The 17,623-nt window shown below is 40.3% G+C and overlaps 1 protein-coding gene across 2 annotated transcripts in view; it reads left to right on the top strand.

Moving 5' to 3' along the window:
• The window catches only part of SLC18A1 (solute carrier family 18 member A1), a 40,031-nt gene that overhangs the window by 7,986 nt on the left and 14,422 nt on the right, over window positions 1–17,623 (top strand). The window contains exons 5-9 of one of the 2 annotated variants that reach the window (XM_055144723.1): window positions 1,259–1,351; window positions 3,183–3,272; window positions 3,502–3,545; window positions 9,227–9,287; window positions 9,370–9,465. In XM_055144723.1, coding sequence (XP_055000698.1) covers window positions 1,259–1,351; window positions 3,183–3,272; window positions 3,502–3,545; window positions 9,227–9,287; window positions 9,370–9,465 — 384 coding nt within the window. The remainder of the gene's footprint in view (window positions 1–1,258; window positions 1,352–3,182; window positions 3,273–3,501; window positions 3,546–9,226; window positions 9,288–9,369; window positions 9,466–17,623) is intronic. The other variant, XM_055144724.1, reaches the window with a different exon arrangement.

The raw sequence follows: 17,623 nt of genomic DNA, 5'->3' as shown, positions 1-17,623 counted from the left end.
AACATTCCCACATAATTTCTTCTAATAGTAAGAATTAAAATACAGAAAGCTCAGATCAGAGCAAACCTAAAGTAAAGCTCTGAAGAATGGGATTTTATTTAGTATCATTTCTTTGACTTTTATCTGTCATCGTATTAATATTTTATAGGAACTATAGTATTAATACTATTAGTAACACCATCACAGTTTATAAAGCATTGTAAATATAAGATTTGGTATAATCCTATAAAGTGTATATTTTATACTATTGCATACATGAGTGGATAGATAAAGGCACATTCTATTCTGGGTGTTCAGCCAATTAGATACACCTATAAAATAGAAGAGTGCTCCGTGTTGGTATGCCTTCCTTTCCTTGACTTACTCCATATGGTAAGTCATAAGTCATAGGTCAGACTTCTTCGTCAAGATCCTGAATGAACAGTTTGATGCTCTTTGAGTTCCTGGAGTGAGCAGACACCATTGAGCTACAGTAGCATGCAACAGTGATGAATGGAGACATTACTGGCACCCGCTCGAGCAAATTGATGAACAATGGGATGACAAGTGATACAAGTGATACTCCATATGCATCCATTTAAGAAAATGTGCTAAGAAATGATAAAATTATATAAAAGAAAATGTCATTGGAAATGGTATTATTTACTGTCCTCTACAGAAATGTTTGCAATCCAAATAAATTTTTTTTTGCTTTTTTTTGGGTCACACCTGGCGATGCACAGGGGCTACTCCTGGCTCTGTACTCAGGAATTACTCCTGGCGGTGCTCAGGGGACCATATGGGATGCTGGGAATCAAACCTGGATCGGCCATGTGCAAGGCAAACGCCCTACCTGCTGTGCTATCGCTCCAGCCCCTCCAAATAAAATTCTAAGCAGAGGAAGTAAGCAATGTGGAAATAAGGACAAATGGGACAGCAAAATTCTTTGCATTAAATTTTATAAAACTCTTAAAATAGTATCAAGCTAAGATCCCTGAAGATATAATAGAGCTAAGCAGAGGCCAAGGAATCTTGGAATATCTTGGAATAAACTCCTATGTCCTGGGGCCAGTGATATAGTACTATAGGCAAGGCCTTGGATTGCCTTGGATTTGATCCATTTGCACCATATGTGGTCCCCCAAAAACCCCCAGGCGTGATTCTTGTGTGCAAGGTAAGAATAAGCCCTGAGCATGATTAGTGTGGCCCCAAAACAGAAACAAAAAGAAAACAGAAAAGAAAAGTCTGATGTGCTAACTTTTTATCTGTCACTCCTCAGGTCTTGGGATGCTGGCAAGTGTCTATACTGATGACTATGAGAGAGGGCGTGCCATGGGAATAGCCTTGGGAGGCTTGGCTTTGGGAGTGCTGGGTAAGTGGCATCTGGGCTCAGACCATAGTTCACCAGACTGGGATATGTAAGATTATCCAAAACTCGTTTTGGGAGAAGGTGGTCCCAAAGTCATGGAAGATGAGTATGTTTCTTCTCTGTCCTCTGATGTTTTTAAGTCTTCTGAAAAATGTTCCAGAAAAGAAAAAATTTTGTTCTAAGAACCTAAACAATAAAGGACTAGAAAAAGTCTGGAAATGACATCCATATTTGCTATATTTTGTTGTTGTTGTTGTTAGGCCACACCAAGCAGTTCACCTCTGCTTCCATTTGTCATCATCAAACTTCAACACGAGAGTGTGCTCTTTATCTGCTCTGTTCCTAACCCATGCCAGACATAACCCACTTTAATTACTACCATCTCCCTGTAAAGAAGGAATGACTGTCTCTATTGTATAGATGAGAATGAGAAAGACTGAATTTCCAGCCAAAGTTGTACAATTAGGAAATGCCAGGGCCAGGAGACTGAGTCATATTTTCAGATCTCAGATCCTAGGTTCCAAATTACATGGTTGTACTTTCCCATTGCACGAATTAGTTTGAGCATTTAATGAGCCAAGCACTTTTACTGAACACTTACTACATGTCAACTAGAATGTCAGCACAGAAGAGACAGAATAAGAAGCTCTGGATATAGTTTTTAATCTTCTTTTCATCTGAAATAAAAAAGTATTTTTAAGACACACCAAATTTTATTTGCCAGCCAATGCCTATCCCTCTGTCACCATGGGAAGGAGAAGTATTAAAAAGAGAAGTATTAAAAACCATATACCTAATTAGCACTCACTTATACAAATACCCAACCTAAGCATCCTGGTCCCTTTTGTCACTTTTCATTTTCATGTGAGTAAGTCTAGTACACTTTTTTAAAAATCTATTTTATCTTTATTACCATTCTTTGAGGTCAATTCCTGATCATATCTTATTTGAAATATAGTTTTTGCCTCTTTCTATCTGATCTCTCAACCATGCCATCTTCAAAGAACTTGACAGAAATTTCTTGCACACAGAAATAGTGGTGTCTCTCCCTTGCTAAAGTTTCTTTCTGGTACAAGGCCAAGCAGATTTAACACCTGGATCTATGGGCATTTGTTACTTGGACCCAACCTTACCTAACTCCATTCTTCCTCTCCAGATACTCCTATTCTAGTAACAATGAAATGTTTCTTCTCCAAACATATGATTATGACCCCTACCTGTTCTTCAGTCATGCTTTTCCTCCTACCAGTATTGCCTGCTTGACAAAGTCTCGTAATTACCGGAACTTTCTGACTTCATCTACTGTGCTTCTGCAGTACTTTGCAGACACTGTGATAATGAGCTTGGTTTTACACTATGTTCTAATCATTGATCCCACTATCCATCCCCACCGGGATGGAGTGATAACACAGCCAGTAGGGCATTTACCTTGCATGGGTTCGATTCCTCCATCCCTCTTGGCAAGCCTGGCAAGCTACCGAGAGTATCTCGCCCGCACGGCAGAGCCTGGCAAGCTCCCCATGGCGTATTCGATATGCCAAAAACAGTAATAACAAGTCTCACAATGAAGACATTACTGTTGCCCGCTCGAGCAAATCAATGAACAACAGGATGACAGTGCTACAGTGTAGTGCTACCCACCCCTACCAATAGACATCATCTCAAGAGGATTTGTCTAAGCAAATCCCTTAGTACCAGGTCCTATCCATCTCTGAATCCCAAGAACCTCACGTGAACTTAGTTTCTACTAGGCCTTATTAGACAAACATAAACAAGACGAGCTGGCTAAGAACTGGCCCTCACTTCTGCCATCTATATTGTCTTGCCTTTCTAGTGGGAGCTCCCTTTGGAAGTGTGATGTATGGGTTTGTTGGGAAGTCTGCACCCTTCCTCATCTTGGCCTTCTTGGCATTGTTGGATGGAGGTAAGTCAGCATAAGTCTACCGTTTAGAAGACAATGTCAGATTGATAAATACATTGTTCTGTGGTGTCAATATGGATATATTTGGGTAAATCAAGGATTGACCCATCCTAAGAATAAAGGAAGAGACACAGGGTTAGACCTATAGTAGCAGGAAGGGAGCCCACTGTTTTGGGGTTTGTTCAGCTAATCGGTGTACAAATTAAAATTTTCTTCTTTTTTTCATTCTTAGCACTCCAACTTTGCTTTCTACAGCCTTCCAAAGTATCTCCTGAGGTAAGTAGTCAGTGAGCTCCATAGCTAAAGCTATATATGAGAGCTAAGAGCAATGTCCCTTTAGCACCCCTGTCAGGCTCTCCTCCGCTACCCCACAAAGAAAAGAAAGTGAAGAGGATTACTGGCTTACCAGATATGGTGTTCATTGTGTTGGTGTTGTGGATGGATAAGGACTTGTTTGATGTTGGACAACAATGGAGGAAAGTCTCTCTATATTTATTTAACCATTTTAATTGAGGTACTTAGATTTACAACACTGTTAACTGTACTTTTTTCTTTTTTAACACCTGGCGATGCACAGGGGTTACTCCTGGCTCATGCACTCAGGCATTACTCCTGGCGGTGCTCAGGGGACCATATGGGATGCTGGGAATTGAACCCGGGTCGGCTGCATGGAAGGCAAATGCCCTACCCACTGTGCTATCGCTCCAGCCCCTGTTAACTGTACTTTTTATGAATACACACACCCAAGTGCCCACTTCCCTCCACCAGAGTCCCAAGGACTCTTATTATGCCCACCCACCCATGTAAGCTTAGTTTTAGATTTTCTTAGTTCTATATCTTCTATATAAAAATCCTTCAGTTCTAATATCTTTGACCGTTTGTTTCTTCTTTACTATGTTTTCTTTTAATCTCATATTTGGGATAGATCTCCTGTTTTTAAATTGTTGAAGTGGTGTCACCTACACATATAGGAAAATAGAACTAATCTGGAATTCCGCAAAATTATGAATCAACGATAAATTGATGGGCTGAAGTGATAGCACAGCTGTAAAGCCTTTGCCTTGCACGTGGCTGACCCGGGTTCAATTCTCCGCCTTTCTTGGAGAGCCCGGTAAGCTACTGAGAGTATCTCACCCGCACGGCAGAGCCTGACAAGCCACCCATGGCATATTCAACATGTCCAAAACAGTAACAAACAAGTCTCACAATGGAGACGTTACTGGTGCCCACTCGAGCAAATCGATGAGCAACAGGATGACAATGATAGTGACAGTGATAAATTGATAAGGTAATTTAAAATACTTTTATAATATTTGTTATATATAATTATATAAGTATATATTTACAGGTATATGATTTCTTAATTAACATTATTAATAATTCTGTGCTATTGAGTTTTAAGCTTTATATGAAAGAGATAAATCCTACAAATGTAAATTCAGTAAGAGTGAAGAGAGTTAAGAAACATATTAGAGGAGAATCTAAATAGGCCTACAGAAGTGAATTAGCAGGACAGGGGTAAACAAACCTTAATCGAAGAGAAGGAAACTCTAAGTGCCATGGGTGAATGTCATTCTCAATAACATGTGCTAAGGAGTTTGTCTTGCATTTTGGAGAAGCTGCCTGAGGGACGAATGGTACAGCAGGAGGGCACTTGCTTTGCATATAACCAACCCAGGTTCAATTCCTAGCACCCCATATGGTACCCTAAGTCCACCAGGAGTGAGCCCGGAGTGCAGAACCAGGAGTATGCCCCGAGCAGCCTCCGTGTGCCCAGGAACAAAAATAAATAGGCTCTTTTAACGCTTCTTGCAAGAAGGGGTTTCAAGGTTATAAATTTATCGAGCTATTATTGCCTGCCCTTGAAGCTCTGTATGTTCCTTCAAATCTGAATGATAATTTTTCTGATAGGGTATTCTTAGTAAGATGTTCATATCATTGAGGTTTTGTACTATATCGCTTCATTCTCCTCTGACTCTTAGTCTCATTTGACAGATCTGCTGTAAATCCTATGGACTTTCCTTTGTATGTAAGTTCCTTTGTTGATAGTGCTGCTTCCAGTGGTCTGCCTCTATCTTTGGATTTTATAATTCTCGCTACAATGTGTCTCTTGCTCAATGTATCTTCTTAGTTCAGTCTGCTTTCTCTGGGACCCTTCAGACTTCTTGTATATCGGTGCCTATGTTCCTACACTTTGGGAAATTCTTACCTATGATTTCTTTAACTATTTTTTTCTTTACTGAATTTTTCTTCCTATTCTTCAGGGACTTGTGATTCTTATATTGTTCCTCTTGAATATATTCCATACTAATCTGTTATGCTCTCCATTTCTGTTTAGTCTTTTATCCTACCTTTAGTTGTTTTCTAGTGGTTTCCTTGATCTCCTCTTGGAGCAACTCAACTTTTTCCTCAGCTGCTATTATTTCTGTCAGGGCTTCTATTTAGCTTTAAAAAAACTTTTTTATCATTAACAATACTATTAATTTCTGCTTTTATTTATCTCATTTTTGGCTCTCATTCTTTTTTATGCTTTGCTGACTACTAATGCTGTTGTCTCTTGGAGCTCATCAAACATTCTCACCATGATGTCACTAACGTCATTGTCTGAGGACTCACAGAGCTGAATAATGCTGGGTGAGCCTTCTGTGTGACTCTTTCCCCTCACTGAACTTGGTGGGATTTAATTGTCTTCCCCACTGGGTTTGTGGTACTCCTGTTGTGCTGAGGTTGAATCTTTGTGGTTAGCCCTCCTGGAACTCTCTGAGAAATTAGACTGGGAACTTCTCTTTTCCTTCCCTGTCTGTCTTCACCCAGCGATGGAAATTATAACTGTAAGAAGTATGAAATTTTGTAGGGAGCTATTTCATGGCCACATATGTTTCAGGAGCTGTGCGTGTGGGCCTGTGGAAATGGTGGAGATTGGGATGGAGGCTGGAGATTGATCTCAACTGGTAGGATGTGGCATTAAGCCAAAGCTCAGGAGCTGTGGATGTGGGCAGGGACCTAATTCTTTGAAAAAAATATATAAAAACCCTTAATATATATGCATATATATTAATCTATCTATATACAATACAGAACTAAGAGACAATGACATTGGTACTTGCATATTCATATTTAAAATATTTCAGAGTGATAAGACCTTAGGGGTTTTTCTCAGTAGCTTCTCTCCAAAAAAATACCACACACACACACACACACACAAACACACACACACACACACAAACCACAAAAAAGTCTCCCAGAAAGTCTTTAACAGATTTTTTTTGGTCACTGTTAAATATCAGAGTTGGTATTTGACTCTGAAAAATCTGTAAAAAAAACATGAAATAAGACATGTTCAAAATGCACAAAAAATAGAAAATTTTTAACCGGTTTTATTAAAAATTTATTTTGTTTTTAATTAAGCCACCATAATTTACAAACTTATCTCTAGTAGAGTTACAGGCATACAATGTTGTGACATCAAATCCACTATCAGTGTCAATTTCCCCCCACCAATGTCCCTAGGTTCTCTCTTGACTCTCTTCACGCCCAGACTATGTTTCTGAAGATGGTATTTAAATAACTTTTTGTACATCTGTAGCACTGTAGCACTGTCTTCCCATTGTTCATCGATTTGCTCGAGCTGGCACCAGTGACGTCTCCATTGTGAGACTTATTGTTACTGTTTTTGGCATATCAAATACGCCATGGGGAGCTTGCCAGGCTCTGCCCTGCAGGCGGGATACTCTTGGTAGCTTGCTGGGCTCTCTGAAAGGGATGGAGATAGACATATATATCAATTTTATTTTATGTAGAAGAAATATGTATCTTACTTTTGCTTGTTTGTTTTATGTCCTTGTGGTCACATCCACGGTGCTCAGGGATTTCTCCTGTGCTTAGGATTTTCTCCTGAACGGGCTCAGGGCACTAGATGTGGTGCTGGGGATCGAACATGCTAGGCAAGTGTCTTCCCCTGAGGTACTATCTCTCTGACCCCCAAAATGGTCCCAAATTCACCTAAGGACTTTAACTTATAGTCAAGTCAGACATAAATGGGCAGTATGGAACCTGCTGCTTAAGACTGATCCCTAAATGGAGCTGGAGCAATAGCACAGTGGGTAGGGCGTTTGCCTTGCACACGGCCAACCCAGGTTGGATTCCCAGCATCCCATATGGTCCCCTGAGCACTGCCAGGGGTAATTCCTGAGTGCAGAGCCAGGAGTAACCCCTGTGCATTGCCGGGTGTGACCCAAAAAGCAAACAAAACAAAACAAAACAAAACAAAACAAAACAAAACAAAACGACTGATCCCTAAAGAGAGCAGTTTTTCAGGATGAAGTTTAACCATGAATCTATGCTAACTGAAGGTAGAACTGATCTAATTGTAGAGAAATCCAATTGTTGATGTGAAAGGGTTATACCTTTAGTATCAGGAGAGTTGTGAATAGAGAAATAGTTTTTGCTTAATACCGTTTTTAGTAATTTTACAATTTAGATGGTAATGTCCCATATATTCAAGAAATGAAAGTATTACTTTTCTAGTAATGGCGTATCACTGTGTTTGTGTTGTAGTCAATCTCATATGCTCGTACATTTAGGTGGTTTCTGGTACTGCTGCAACTGGTAAATCTGTATATCTTTATTTTGTTGTTATTATTTTGGGGCCACATCCGACAGCGCTTAGGGCTTATTCAGGGACCACTTCTGGCAAGACATGGGGGACCATATGTGGGATCAAACCCAGGTCAGCTAAGTGCGAGGAAAGTTACCTACCCTATCACTGCAGTCCCAATAAACCTTGTATTTCTGCATTACCATAATTCTGGGGGTAATATTTAGAATAATTCTAGAAGTGGTATCATTGAGAAAATTCTAGAATTTGCTATATGGTTGGGGTTGCTGGGTTAGTTAAATAATTGGCAAGTTTAAATATTTATTTTATTATTTAGATATACTTCTTTACTTTGAATTATATATGGAGGGAAGGCATGATCTTTTTTTCAGTTTTATCTCTAAATCTTAGTCCTCCTTTTGATTATGCAGAGTGTCAGCATAGCAAAGCTCTAAATCTATTACAAAATAAAATACAGTAACATCACAGATTAAGACACAGTGCTGAGAAAGTTTGTAAGTGGAAGAAGTTATAGCTACTACCTCAGGGAACACTGAAAAAGAAGGAGCAATTTAAACTTGACTTTGAAGAAGGGGTAGAGTGTAGACTGGTGCAGAGAAGAAAGGAAAGACTGCAAAAATAGCAGGGGCTAATGGGGATGCATGGAAAGTGGGTGGAGTGATAAAATTTAGTGGAAATAAGATTTTCTGTACAAAATCAGAAGTGGATATTAGGTTGGTTTTAACTTATTTTTTTTGTTTGTTTTTTGTTTTTTGGGTCACACCTGGCGATGCACAGGGGTTACTCCTGGCTCTGCACTCAGGAATTACCCCTGGCGGTGCTCAGGGGACCATATGGGATGCTGGGATTTGAGCCCGGGTCGGCCGCGTGCAAGGCAAACGCCCTACCCGCTGTGCTATCTCTCCAGCCCCTGGTTTTAACTTATTTGTTTGAGTGCCTTCTGCTATACCAATCCATAATAGCTCAAAATGATAAGAACAAAAAAAATTAGTACGCTTGAGGGTTTTAAATATTCTGATTCTCACCATAGGGATCCAGCATTTGGCCTGAGATTCTCCAAGACACCCACGCCCACTGTTGACCTTGATACAATACACTGTGATTCACACTTATTTGTAGACTGGACTCACTTCTGGAAACAATTTCCCCCCTCTTTTTCGACTAGTATAAAGTTTTCCCTGCACACGTGACTGTGCTGTCAACAGCCCACTCTGACATTGGGCAAGTCCCTGTCTCTCCTTCTTGCTTAGGTATCTGTATCTATGGTAAAGGAACGCACATAGACGGTCTCTCAAGTTCCGCAACGCTGAATTTTTTGTTTTATTGTCCATGTTCTCAGAGTGCCAAGGGGACCCCACTCCTCACTCTTCTAAAAGACCCTTATATTCTGGTGGTTGCAGGTAAGTTGGCAAAGGCAGCCTCTAAGCTGGGGGTGTCTGGGATTTGCGATAGCAGCAGTCGCTTACAGAGCTTCCTCTCCAGGCTCCCTCTGCTTCGCCAATATGGGCGTGGCCATGTTGGAACCCACCCTACCCATCTGGATGATGCAGACTATGTGCTCTCCTGAATGGCAGCTAGGTAAGTGACTAGTTACCGACTAGGATGGGGCAGAGGTGTGTGCCATGTGCTCATCTTATTTTTTCTTATTCTTTTTTTTGTTTGCACTAACACCCGGCAATGCACAGGGGTTACTCCTGGCTCTGCACTCAGGAATTACCCCTGGTGGTGCTCAGGGGACCATATGGGATGCTGGGAATCGAACCTCCGTTGGCCGCGTGCAAGGCACACGCCCTACCCGCTGTGCTATGGCTCCAGCCCCACTTTTCTCAGATAATAGAGAAACTTCATCAAGTCTACATATTCTAGGGCTACAGAAGGACAATGTATTTCCTTTGTAGAATTATCTTCCATGGAGACATCTTTTTTTTTTTTTTTTTTTTTTGCTTTTTGGGTCACACCTGGCGATGCACAGGGGTTACTCCTGGCTCTGCACTCAGGAATCACCCCTGGCCGTGCTCAGGGGACCATATGGGATGCTGGGATTCGAACCCGGGTCGGCCGCGTGCAAGGCAAACGCCCTACCCGCTGTGCTATCGCTCCAGCCCCATGGAGACATCTTTGAATCAAGCCCAATTGTGTGTGTGTGTGTGTGTGTGTGTGTGTGTTCTACTGTGAAGGGAAGGGTTCAAGGGGATGACAAAGGATATGGAACAGCCACTTACCTTGCTATGTAGTAGAATGATTTTTGCTTTCTAATTAAAAAAAAATTCAGCTCCATTTATTGACAGTGTAAACATGTGTAATTCATGTAAACTTGCTTAGCATCACTTTACTCATTTACTTTTTTAAAAAGTATATTTTTAACCTTTTTGTATAGAATTACTGGGATTTACAATACAGTGAATGATAGTTTTCATACATCATTCATGCACAAGCCATTCCAACTTCACACCCATTGCCAGAGTACCAGCTTATCTCTTCCACTTTACAAGCCCCTCCTAATCTTAACAGTCCCTCCCACGTAAGCTCAGTTCTATAAACAAAATTTCTGATTCTGAAGCTTTGGTCATTAATTGTTCCCATACTATGTTTCTTTATATTCCACACCTAAGGGAGATCTTTATTTTTTTTAATGTGTTTAAGGCACATAAAAAAAGTGCTCTACATCACAAATCATCAGGGAGATGCAGATCAAAACAACCATGAGATACCACCTCACACCACAGAGAATGGCACACATCCAAAAGAACAAAAGCAACTGCTGTTGGAGAGTATGTGGGGAGAAAGGGACCCTTCTACACTGCTGGTGGGAATGCCAACTTGGTTCAGCCCTTTTGGAAAACAATATGGACGCTTCTCAAAAAAATTAGAAAGCTCCCATTTGACCCAGCAATACTACTGCTGGGAATATATCCTGGAGAAGCAAAAATGTATAGTCAAAATGACATCTGCACTTATATGTTCATCGCAGCACTGTTTACAATAGCCAGAATCTGGAAAAAACCTGAGTGCCCTAGAACAGATGACTGGTTAAAGAAACTTTGGTACATCTATACAATGGAATACTATGCAGCTGTTAGAAAAAATAATGTCATGAACTTTGCATATAAGTGGATCAACATGGAAAGTATCATGCTAAGTGAAATGAGTCAGAAAGAGAGAGACAGACATAGAAAGATGGCACTCATTTGTGAAATACAAAGTGACAGAATGGGAGACTAACACCCAAGAATAGTAGAAATAAGTACGAGGAGTTGGCTCCATGGCTTGGAAGCTGGTCTCACAATGCTGGGGAGAAAAGGCAGCTCAGATAGAGAAGGAACACCAAGTAAAATGTGGTTGGACACCACGCACGGGAAGGGAGATGTGTGCTAAAAGTAGACTAGAGGCTGAACACAATGGCCACTCAATACTCCTATTGCAAACCACAACACCCAACTGGAGAGAGATAACAGAAGGGAATACACTGCCACAGAGGCAGGGTGGGGTGGGGGGAGATGGGATTGGGGGGTGGGAGGGTTTATTGGTGGTGGAAAATGGGCACTGGTGGAGGGATGGGTTCTCTAACATTGTATGAGGGAAACACAAGCACGAAAATGTGTAAATCTGTAACTATACCCTCATGGTGATTCACTAATTAAAAAATAAATCAATTTTTAAAAAATTAAATAAAAAATAAAAACTCTAAAATCTCCATGAAAAATAAAAAATAAAATAAATGTTTAATCATATAGATGATTCAAGCTACACTCCTGAAATTTTATAAAATTGTTAATCAATAAGTTGAAAAAACTTCAAAAATGTATCTTTCTCTTTTTGTAGGTATATAAATTTAAAAGTATTAATAAAGTACTATTACTGAAGTAATAGTACACTTCCCTTGCTCAATGCCTATCCAGGTTGGATCCCTGGAACCACATACAGTTCTCTGAGTCCACCAGAGTGATCCCTGAATGAAAAACAAGGAGTAAACCCTGAGCACTGTTAGGTCTGGCCCCCTCAAAACAAGCAAGACAAATTTAATAATGTGGATAATTCTATTCTAATACACTTTAAAATTAACACGAAGTGAATAAATCCTAAAGTATGCAATTTAATATAAGTAAGGAGAGGAGAATTAAGAAAATTTCAGAGAAAATTTGAAAAGATCTATAAAAGTGGGTTTTATCTTAAAAAGCAAATATCGGCTTTATTTTTATTTTTATTAGTGAATCACTGTGAGGTACAGTTACAAACTTACGAACTTTCATGTTTGCATTTTGTTTACATCCCTCCACCAGTGCCCATTCTAAAAAGCAAATATAGGCTTTAGATAAGAAAATTTATATTATAGACTGGAGTGATAGCACAGTGGTTAGGGCATTTATTTTGCCTGCAGCCGACCCAGGTTCAATTACTCCGTCCTTCTCGGAGAGCCCGGCAAGCTACCATGAGTATCCCACCCACACTGCAGGACCTGGCAAGCTACCCATTACATAGTTAATATGCCAAAAACAGCAACAACAAGTCTCACAATGAAGACGTTACTGGTGCCCAATCAAGCGAATTGATGAACAATGGGATAACAGTGCTACAGTGCAGTGCGTAATTATCTGCATTACTGAGTATTTATAATAAAATATCTATAGGTGCAAAACTTACAGAATATTTAATATAAATGAAGTATTAATTTGTTGTTGAAAAATATGAAATGACTTAGTAAGCAAGGAATAAGTAAACCATTCTTAATCTTGTAGAGGAAGCCATAAGAGCTATGAGTGAATACCATACTCAATGGAAAAGTGCTGAAAAAGTTGTCTTTTAAAGATTAGCTAATGCTTCTTACAAATTTGGTTTTAAGGCTATGAATTTGCTAAGCTGTTGCATGACTATGAATCTCTCAATCATTTCTTCAAATCTCAATGATAATCTAACTTTATCAAATATTCTTAGTAAGGTGTTTATTTCATTGATTTTTTTCTGAAAAAAATGTAGAGGGAGAGAGCTATATCCTACCATTCTCTTCTGACTTGTAGAGTAGATCTGCTGTGAATTCTTTTTCTTTTCTTCTTTTCTTTTTTTTCTTTTTGTTTTTTTGTGTCACACCCAGCAATGCCGGTGCCCAATAGTGACCAAACCCAGTGACCAAACCCAGGTCAGCCTCATGAAAGGCAAACACCTTATCCCCGATGTACTCTTGCTCCTGCCCCTACTTGAATCTTTTAGGTTATTCTTCATATGTGAGTTCCTTTTTTGATCTTGCTACTTTCAATATTATATCTATTTTTTGTTTTGTCATTCTGATACCATGTGTATTAAAGTTTTGCTCTTTGAGTTTATTTTCTTTTTTTTTTTTTTTTTTTTTTTTTTTTTGCTTTTTGGGTCACACCCAGCGATGCTCCGGGGTTACTCCTGGCTTTGCACTCAGGAATTACTCCTGGCAGTGCTTGGGAGACCATATGGGATGCCGGGGATCGAACCCGGGTCGGCCGCATGCAAGGCAAACACCCTACCCGCTGTGCTATCGCTCCGGCCCCATTGAGTTTATTTTCAATGTGACCCTTCTGACCTCTTAGATCTTGATGACTGTGTTCCTCAGCTGTGGGGAATTCTTACCTGTCATTTCTTTAATTAGTGGTTCTTCACCGAAATGTCTCTCTGTTCTTCAAGAGCTCTGTTGATTCCTATATGTTTCTCTTGACTTTGTCCCAAAGCTCTCTGGTGTGATGCTTATTTCCTTTCATATCCCCACCCCGCCCCATCTTCTGTTGTTTCCCAGAGGTTTCTTACATCTTACTTTCCTGGGGCTCTATCTCAGCTACTGTGAATGGTCTGCTGTGCAGACCAACTATTGCATTCTATCACCACCAACTATATTCTTCATTCCGTCATTTCTGAGAGTAGCATTCTCATTTCTGCCCTCATACTTTTGTGTGCTAGGCTGACTACCTGTGACATCATTTCTTTGAGCTCATTAAGCATCCTCAATATGGGGTCACTAAAGTTACTCTTTGGGTTTCCTGAGCTGGTTGGCACTGTAGAGCCTCCAATCATGCTATTATTTGAATTCACCGAGCTGGGCAGTGGGGTTCTATGCATCTTCCCCATTGTGTTTGCTGTGTCCCTGCTATGCTGAGGTCAAAACTTTGTAGTTAGATCCCCTGTAATCATGTGCACTTACTTGGTTTAGGAGGGAAGGTGGCCAGTTGAGAAGCTGGTGGAAAAGACGATGTATGGAGATGCCAGGACTCAGCTAAAGAGGAGGGAAATTCTCTTCTGGATCAATCAATAAAGGACTGGAAGATTAGCTGGGAGGCTAACCTTACCTGGGAAGGAAGAGTAAGCAGAGGTTCAGGAGATGTGGAGCAGCCAGCTGAGATAACAGAAGGGGTCAGGCCCACTTTTATCATTTCTAAAATGGGCATCAGTATATTCTTCAGTACAGAGGCATAATTTTCGGAATAACAGGTAAATGCTTTACATATGTAGAATATTAATATGTGAATCATAATCACCCTCACTTTTCTCCTATATTTCTGTTCTTCTGGAATACCCTTTTGTTATTTTTTCCTCTTACTGTGAAAAAGGAGCTTACAGTGTTTTTCTGAGCGGGAGGCCCCTGTCTCTTGTACTCCATGAGTGATGTTATTGTGACTCATGAGCATAGAGAAGAGGCTTCTGACCTTTCCAGGAAGCTAATGAAGAGGACAGAAAAAGGCTACGTGTCAATTGCTCTGTTTCTGAAGACAGGAGAGGCTTTGGGGGAACAAGGGGAAGCTGATAAGAACCTGATAGAGCTTGGCATACGATGAAAAACACCAGATCTAATTTTTTTAAGGGACAATTCCAAGCGGGCTCTGAGCTGCACTCTACTCTCAAATTGAATTTTTCTGGGCTGCAGCTGCCTCTGACTGTGACAATTAATTGAATTAGTTGCTGTTCCATGCAGGTGCACATCCTCTGCCACGAAGCTCTGGTCATTCAGGTTCTCCATGCAAGTGGGCAATCACAGCTCAGAAGTGTCCTGCCCCAAGTCCCTTTGTCAACCACAGGAAAGAATATTAAAAACAAACAAGTCATTAGCCCATGACTAGCGAATTGTTGACTTTGGATTTAATTGGAATTGTGTGTTTCCGACTAGGCAGCATTGTTTCCGCTAAGTTTATGGGGCAGACGGTGGCTGAGAACCAGAGAGGCTCACTGGCTGGCTTTACACCCAGTTAAAGCACAGCTGCAGTAGAACGTCGCCAAAGAAGGAAATCAGAGCACTCAGGAGGCTTTGTCCTTTCCTGGCTCCCATGATTTTTCTCACTGTTCCCTGTATCTGTAAGTCTAACTTGGAAGACTATTAGGCCTGAGAACTCAGCGGTTGGAATGTGTGCTCTGTGTGGGGGAGGCCTGGGATTGATCCCTAGTATCTGATAACCTGAGCACCGCTCTGAGTGGCTTCTGAGTACAGAGCTGGGACTAGCCCTGGGCACGGCTGGGTGTGGCCCCAAACCTCCAAAATAAAAATAAAATAAAGGTTCTCAACCAACTTATTAAAACTCAGATTTTGGGGGGCACACCCAACAAGTTAGTATTACTAATACATTTCCAAGGATGTGGTGCCAGTGAACACACCATAAAAAAAATCACTGTTCCCAAGTAGAACTCTGTTCATAGGTGTTGGGAGGAGCAAATGAAATAAGATCTTTGGACAGCTACTTGTTTTCAATGACTGGGAATTGTTTTGTTTGTTTGTTTGCTTGTTTTGTTTTTGTTTTTGTCTTTATTTTTATTTATTTATTTATTTTTATTTTTTAATTCTTTAGTGAGTCACCATGAGGGTACAGATACAGATTTACATATTTTCTTTCTTTTTTTTTTTCTTTTTGGGTCACACCTGGTGATGCACAGAGGTACAGAGGTTACTCCTGGCATTGCACTCAGGGGACCATATGGGATGCTGGGAATCGAACCCGGGTCGGCCGCGTGCAAGGCAAACGCCCTACCCGCTGTGCTATTGCTTCAGCCTCAATTTACACATTTTGAGCTTGTTTTTCCCTCATACAATGTTCGCAAACCCAACCCTCCAACAGTGCCCATTCTCCACCACCAATAAACCCAGTATCCCTCCCACCCCCCAATCCCATCTCCCCCCAACCCCACCCTGCCTCTGTGGCAGGGTATTCCCTTTTGATCTATCTCTCCAATTGGGTGTTGTGGTTTGCAATAGGGGTATTGAGTGGCCATTGTGTTCAGATTCTAGTCTACTTTCAGCACGCATCTCCTTTCCCGCGCAGGATTGTTTTTAAAGGTATATTGTATTTCTTACACTATCACAGGAGTGAAGCAAAGGGGTCAGACTTTAGAAACAAACCCATCTGAGTTTAGCTCCTCATAAATTATAATCTTGGATAAGTTATTTAACCTCTTTGAGCAATATGGTTTTCACTTGTAAACATGGAGTTGTTTTTTCAGTGTTATTTTGAGTATTTGATAGCTCTATGAATTCTCTTGGGGATTGCCATAGTATATAGATACAGGAAATGCTAAAAAAACAAAAGCACTCATTTCATAATTTTTGTTTAAATAATTTTGATACTAGTTACATGTAATCCTCCATCCCTTAAGAATATACTTGTGAAAAATAAGTGTGTGCCTATAACCATTGTCGGGAGCACCTGTTTTGCATAAAAGACCTCTGAAAAGCAAAATGTGCTAAAAAGTAAGTTGAAGAAAATATTATTTAGGAAATTTCTCACCATGTAAAATGACATCAAAGGATATTTATCTAGGACACTGGTGAACCTCCTAGAGTCTACCAGTAGTTTATGTACTTCCTGGTTGTAAGTGAAGAGTTGGGGAGAAACATACACAAATGGGTATAGTTTGAAACAGATTGATTGATATCTTGTAGAGACAGAGTAGGCAAATACACTAAAGCATGATTCATTTCACTCCATAGAGGAGAATATTAAAAGCAAGCAATCTGTCAAACAATAATTGGTGGATTGTTGACCTTTGGTTTAACTGCAGTCTCATTTCAGTTTCTATCAAGAAACTGTGTTTCCTCTAGATTCATAGGGGTGGAAAGGCTGGCAGGTCTCAGAGAAACATATTGTTGATTCTAAAAAGACCCTTGTACCAGAAGTATCTGGGTTACCAGACTGGTGGCATAGGAGAGTGGGGACATCTGGAACTAGAATGATAAGTCTTGCCTTTGCTATGACAGCTTAGGCTGATACTCTAAGAGCACTTATTCTGTGCTGGCACTGTGGAAAATGCTGATATTCATTAACATGTTTAATTTTATTATTTATTAGAATTAAATAACATTATTATCAATATTTTAAGAGAATTTTAGTTTGATTCAAATTCTCATTATTCTCCCAATAATGGACATCATTAAAAACCTCTCTGTTGGGGCTGAAGATTTAGTACAGAGCTTAAGTACAGCCTTGCAAGAGACTGATCCCTGTTCAATCCCCAGTACTACATAAGGCCCTCCGTGTCTCCTGAGAGTTCGCCTGAGCACAGAACCAGAAGTAATTACTGAGCATTGCCAGATGTGCTTCCTTTTTTCCCAAGAAATACTCCCTGTCAGTGTAAAGTATTTCCACGTCCTTGACTTCTTTTAAGGTAGCGTTTCCCTTCCCTGAGGCCTGTTTCCCTCTGATGGAAGTTTGTGGTTATCCACATCTTTCTCTTTTTTTGATGTTTCTCAATCACTTTTTTATTGTACATCAAAGACACCAACTTTTTCATGTATCAT

Source organism: Sorex araneus, chromosome 7, assembly GCF_027595985.1.
Source record: "Sorex araneus isolate mSorAra2 chromosome 7, mSorAra2.pri, whole genome shotgun sequence".
NCBI lineage: Eukaryota > Metazoa > Chordata > Mammalia > Eulipotyphla > Soricidae > Sorex > Sorex araneus.
This window is presented reverse-complemented; position numbering and strand designations above follow the sequence as displayed.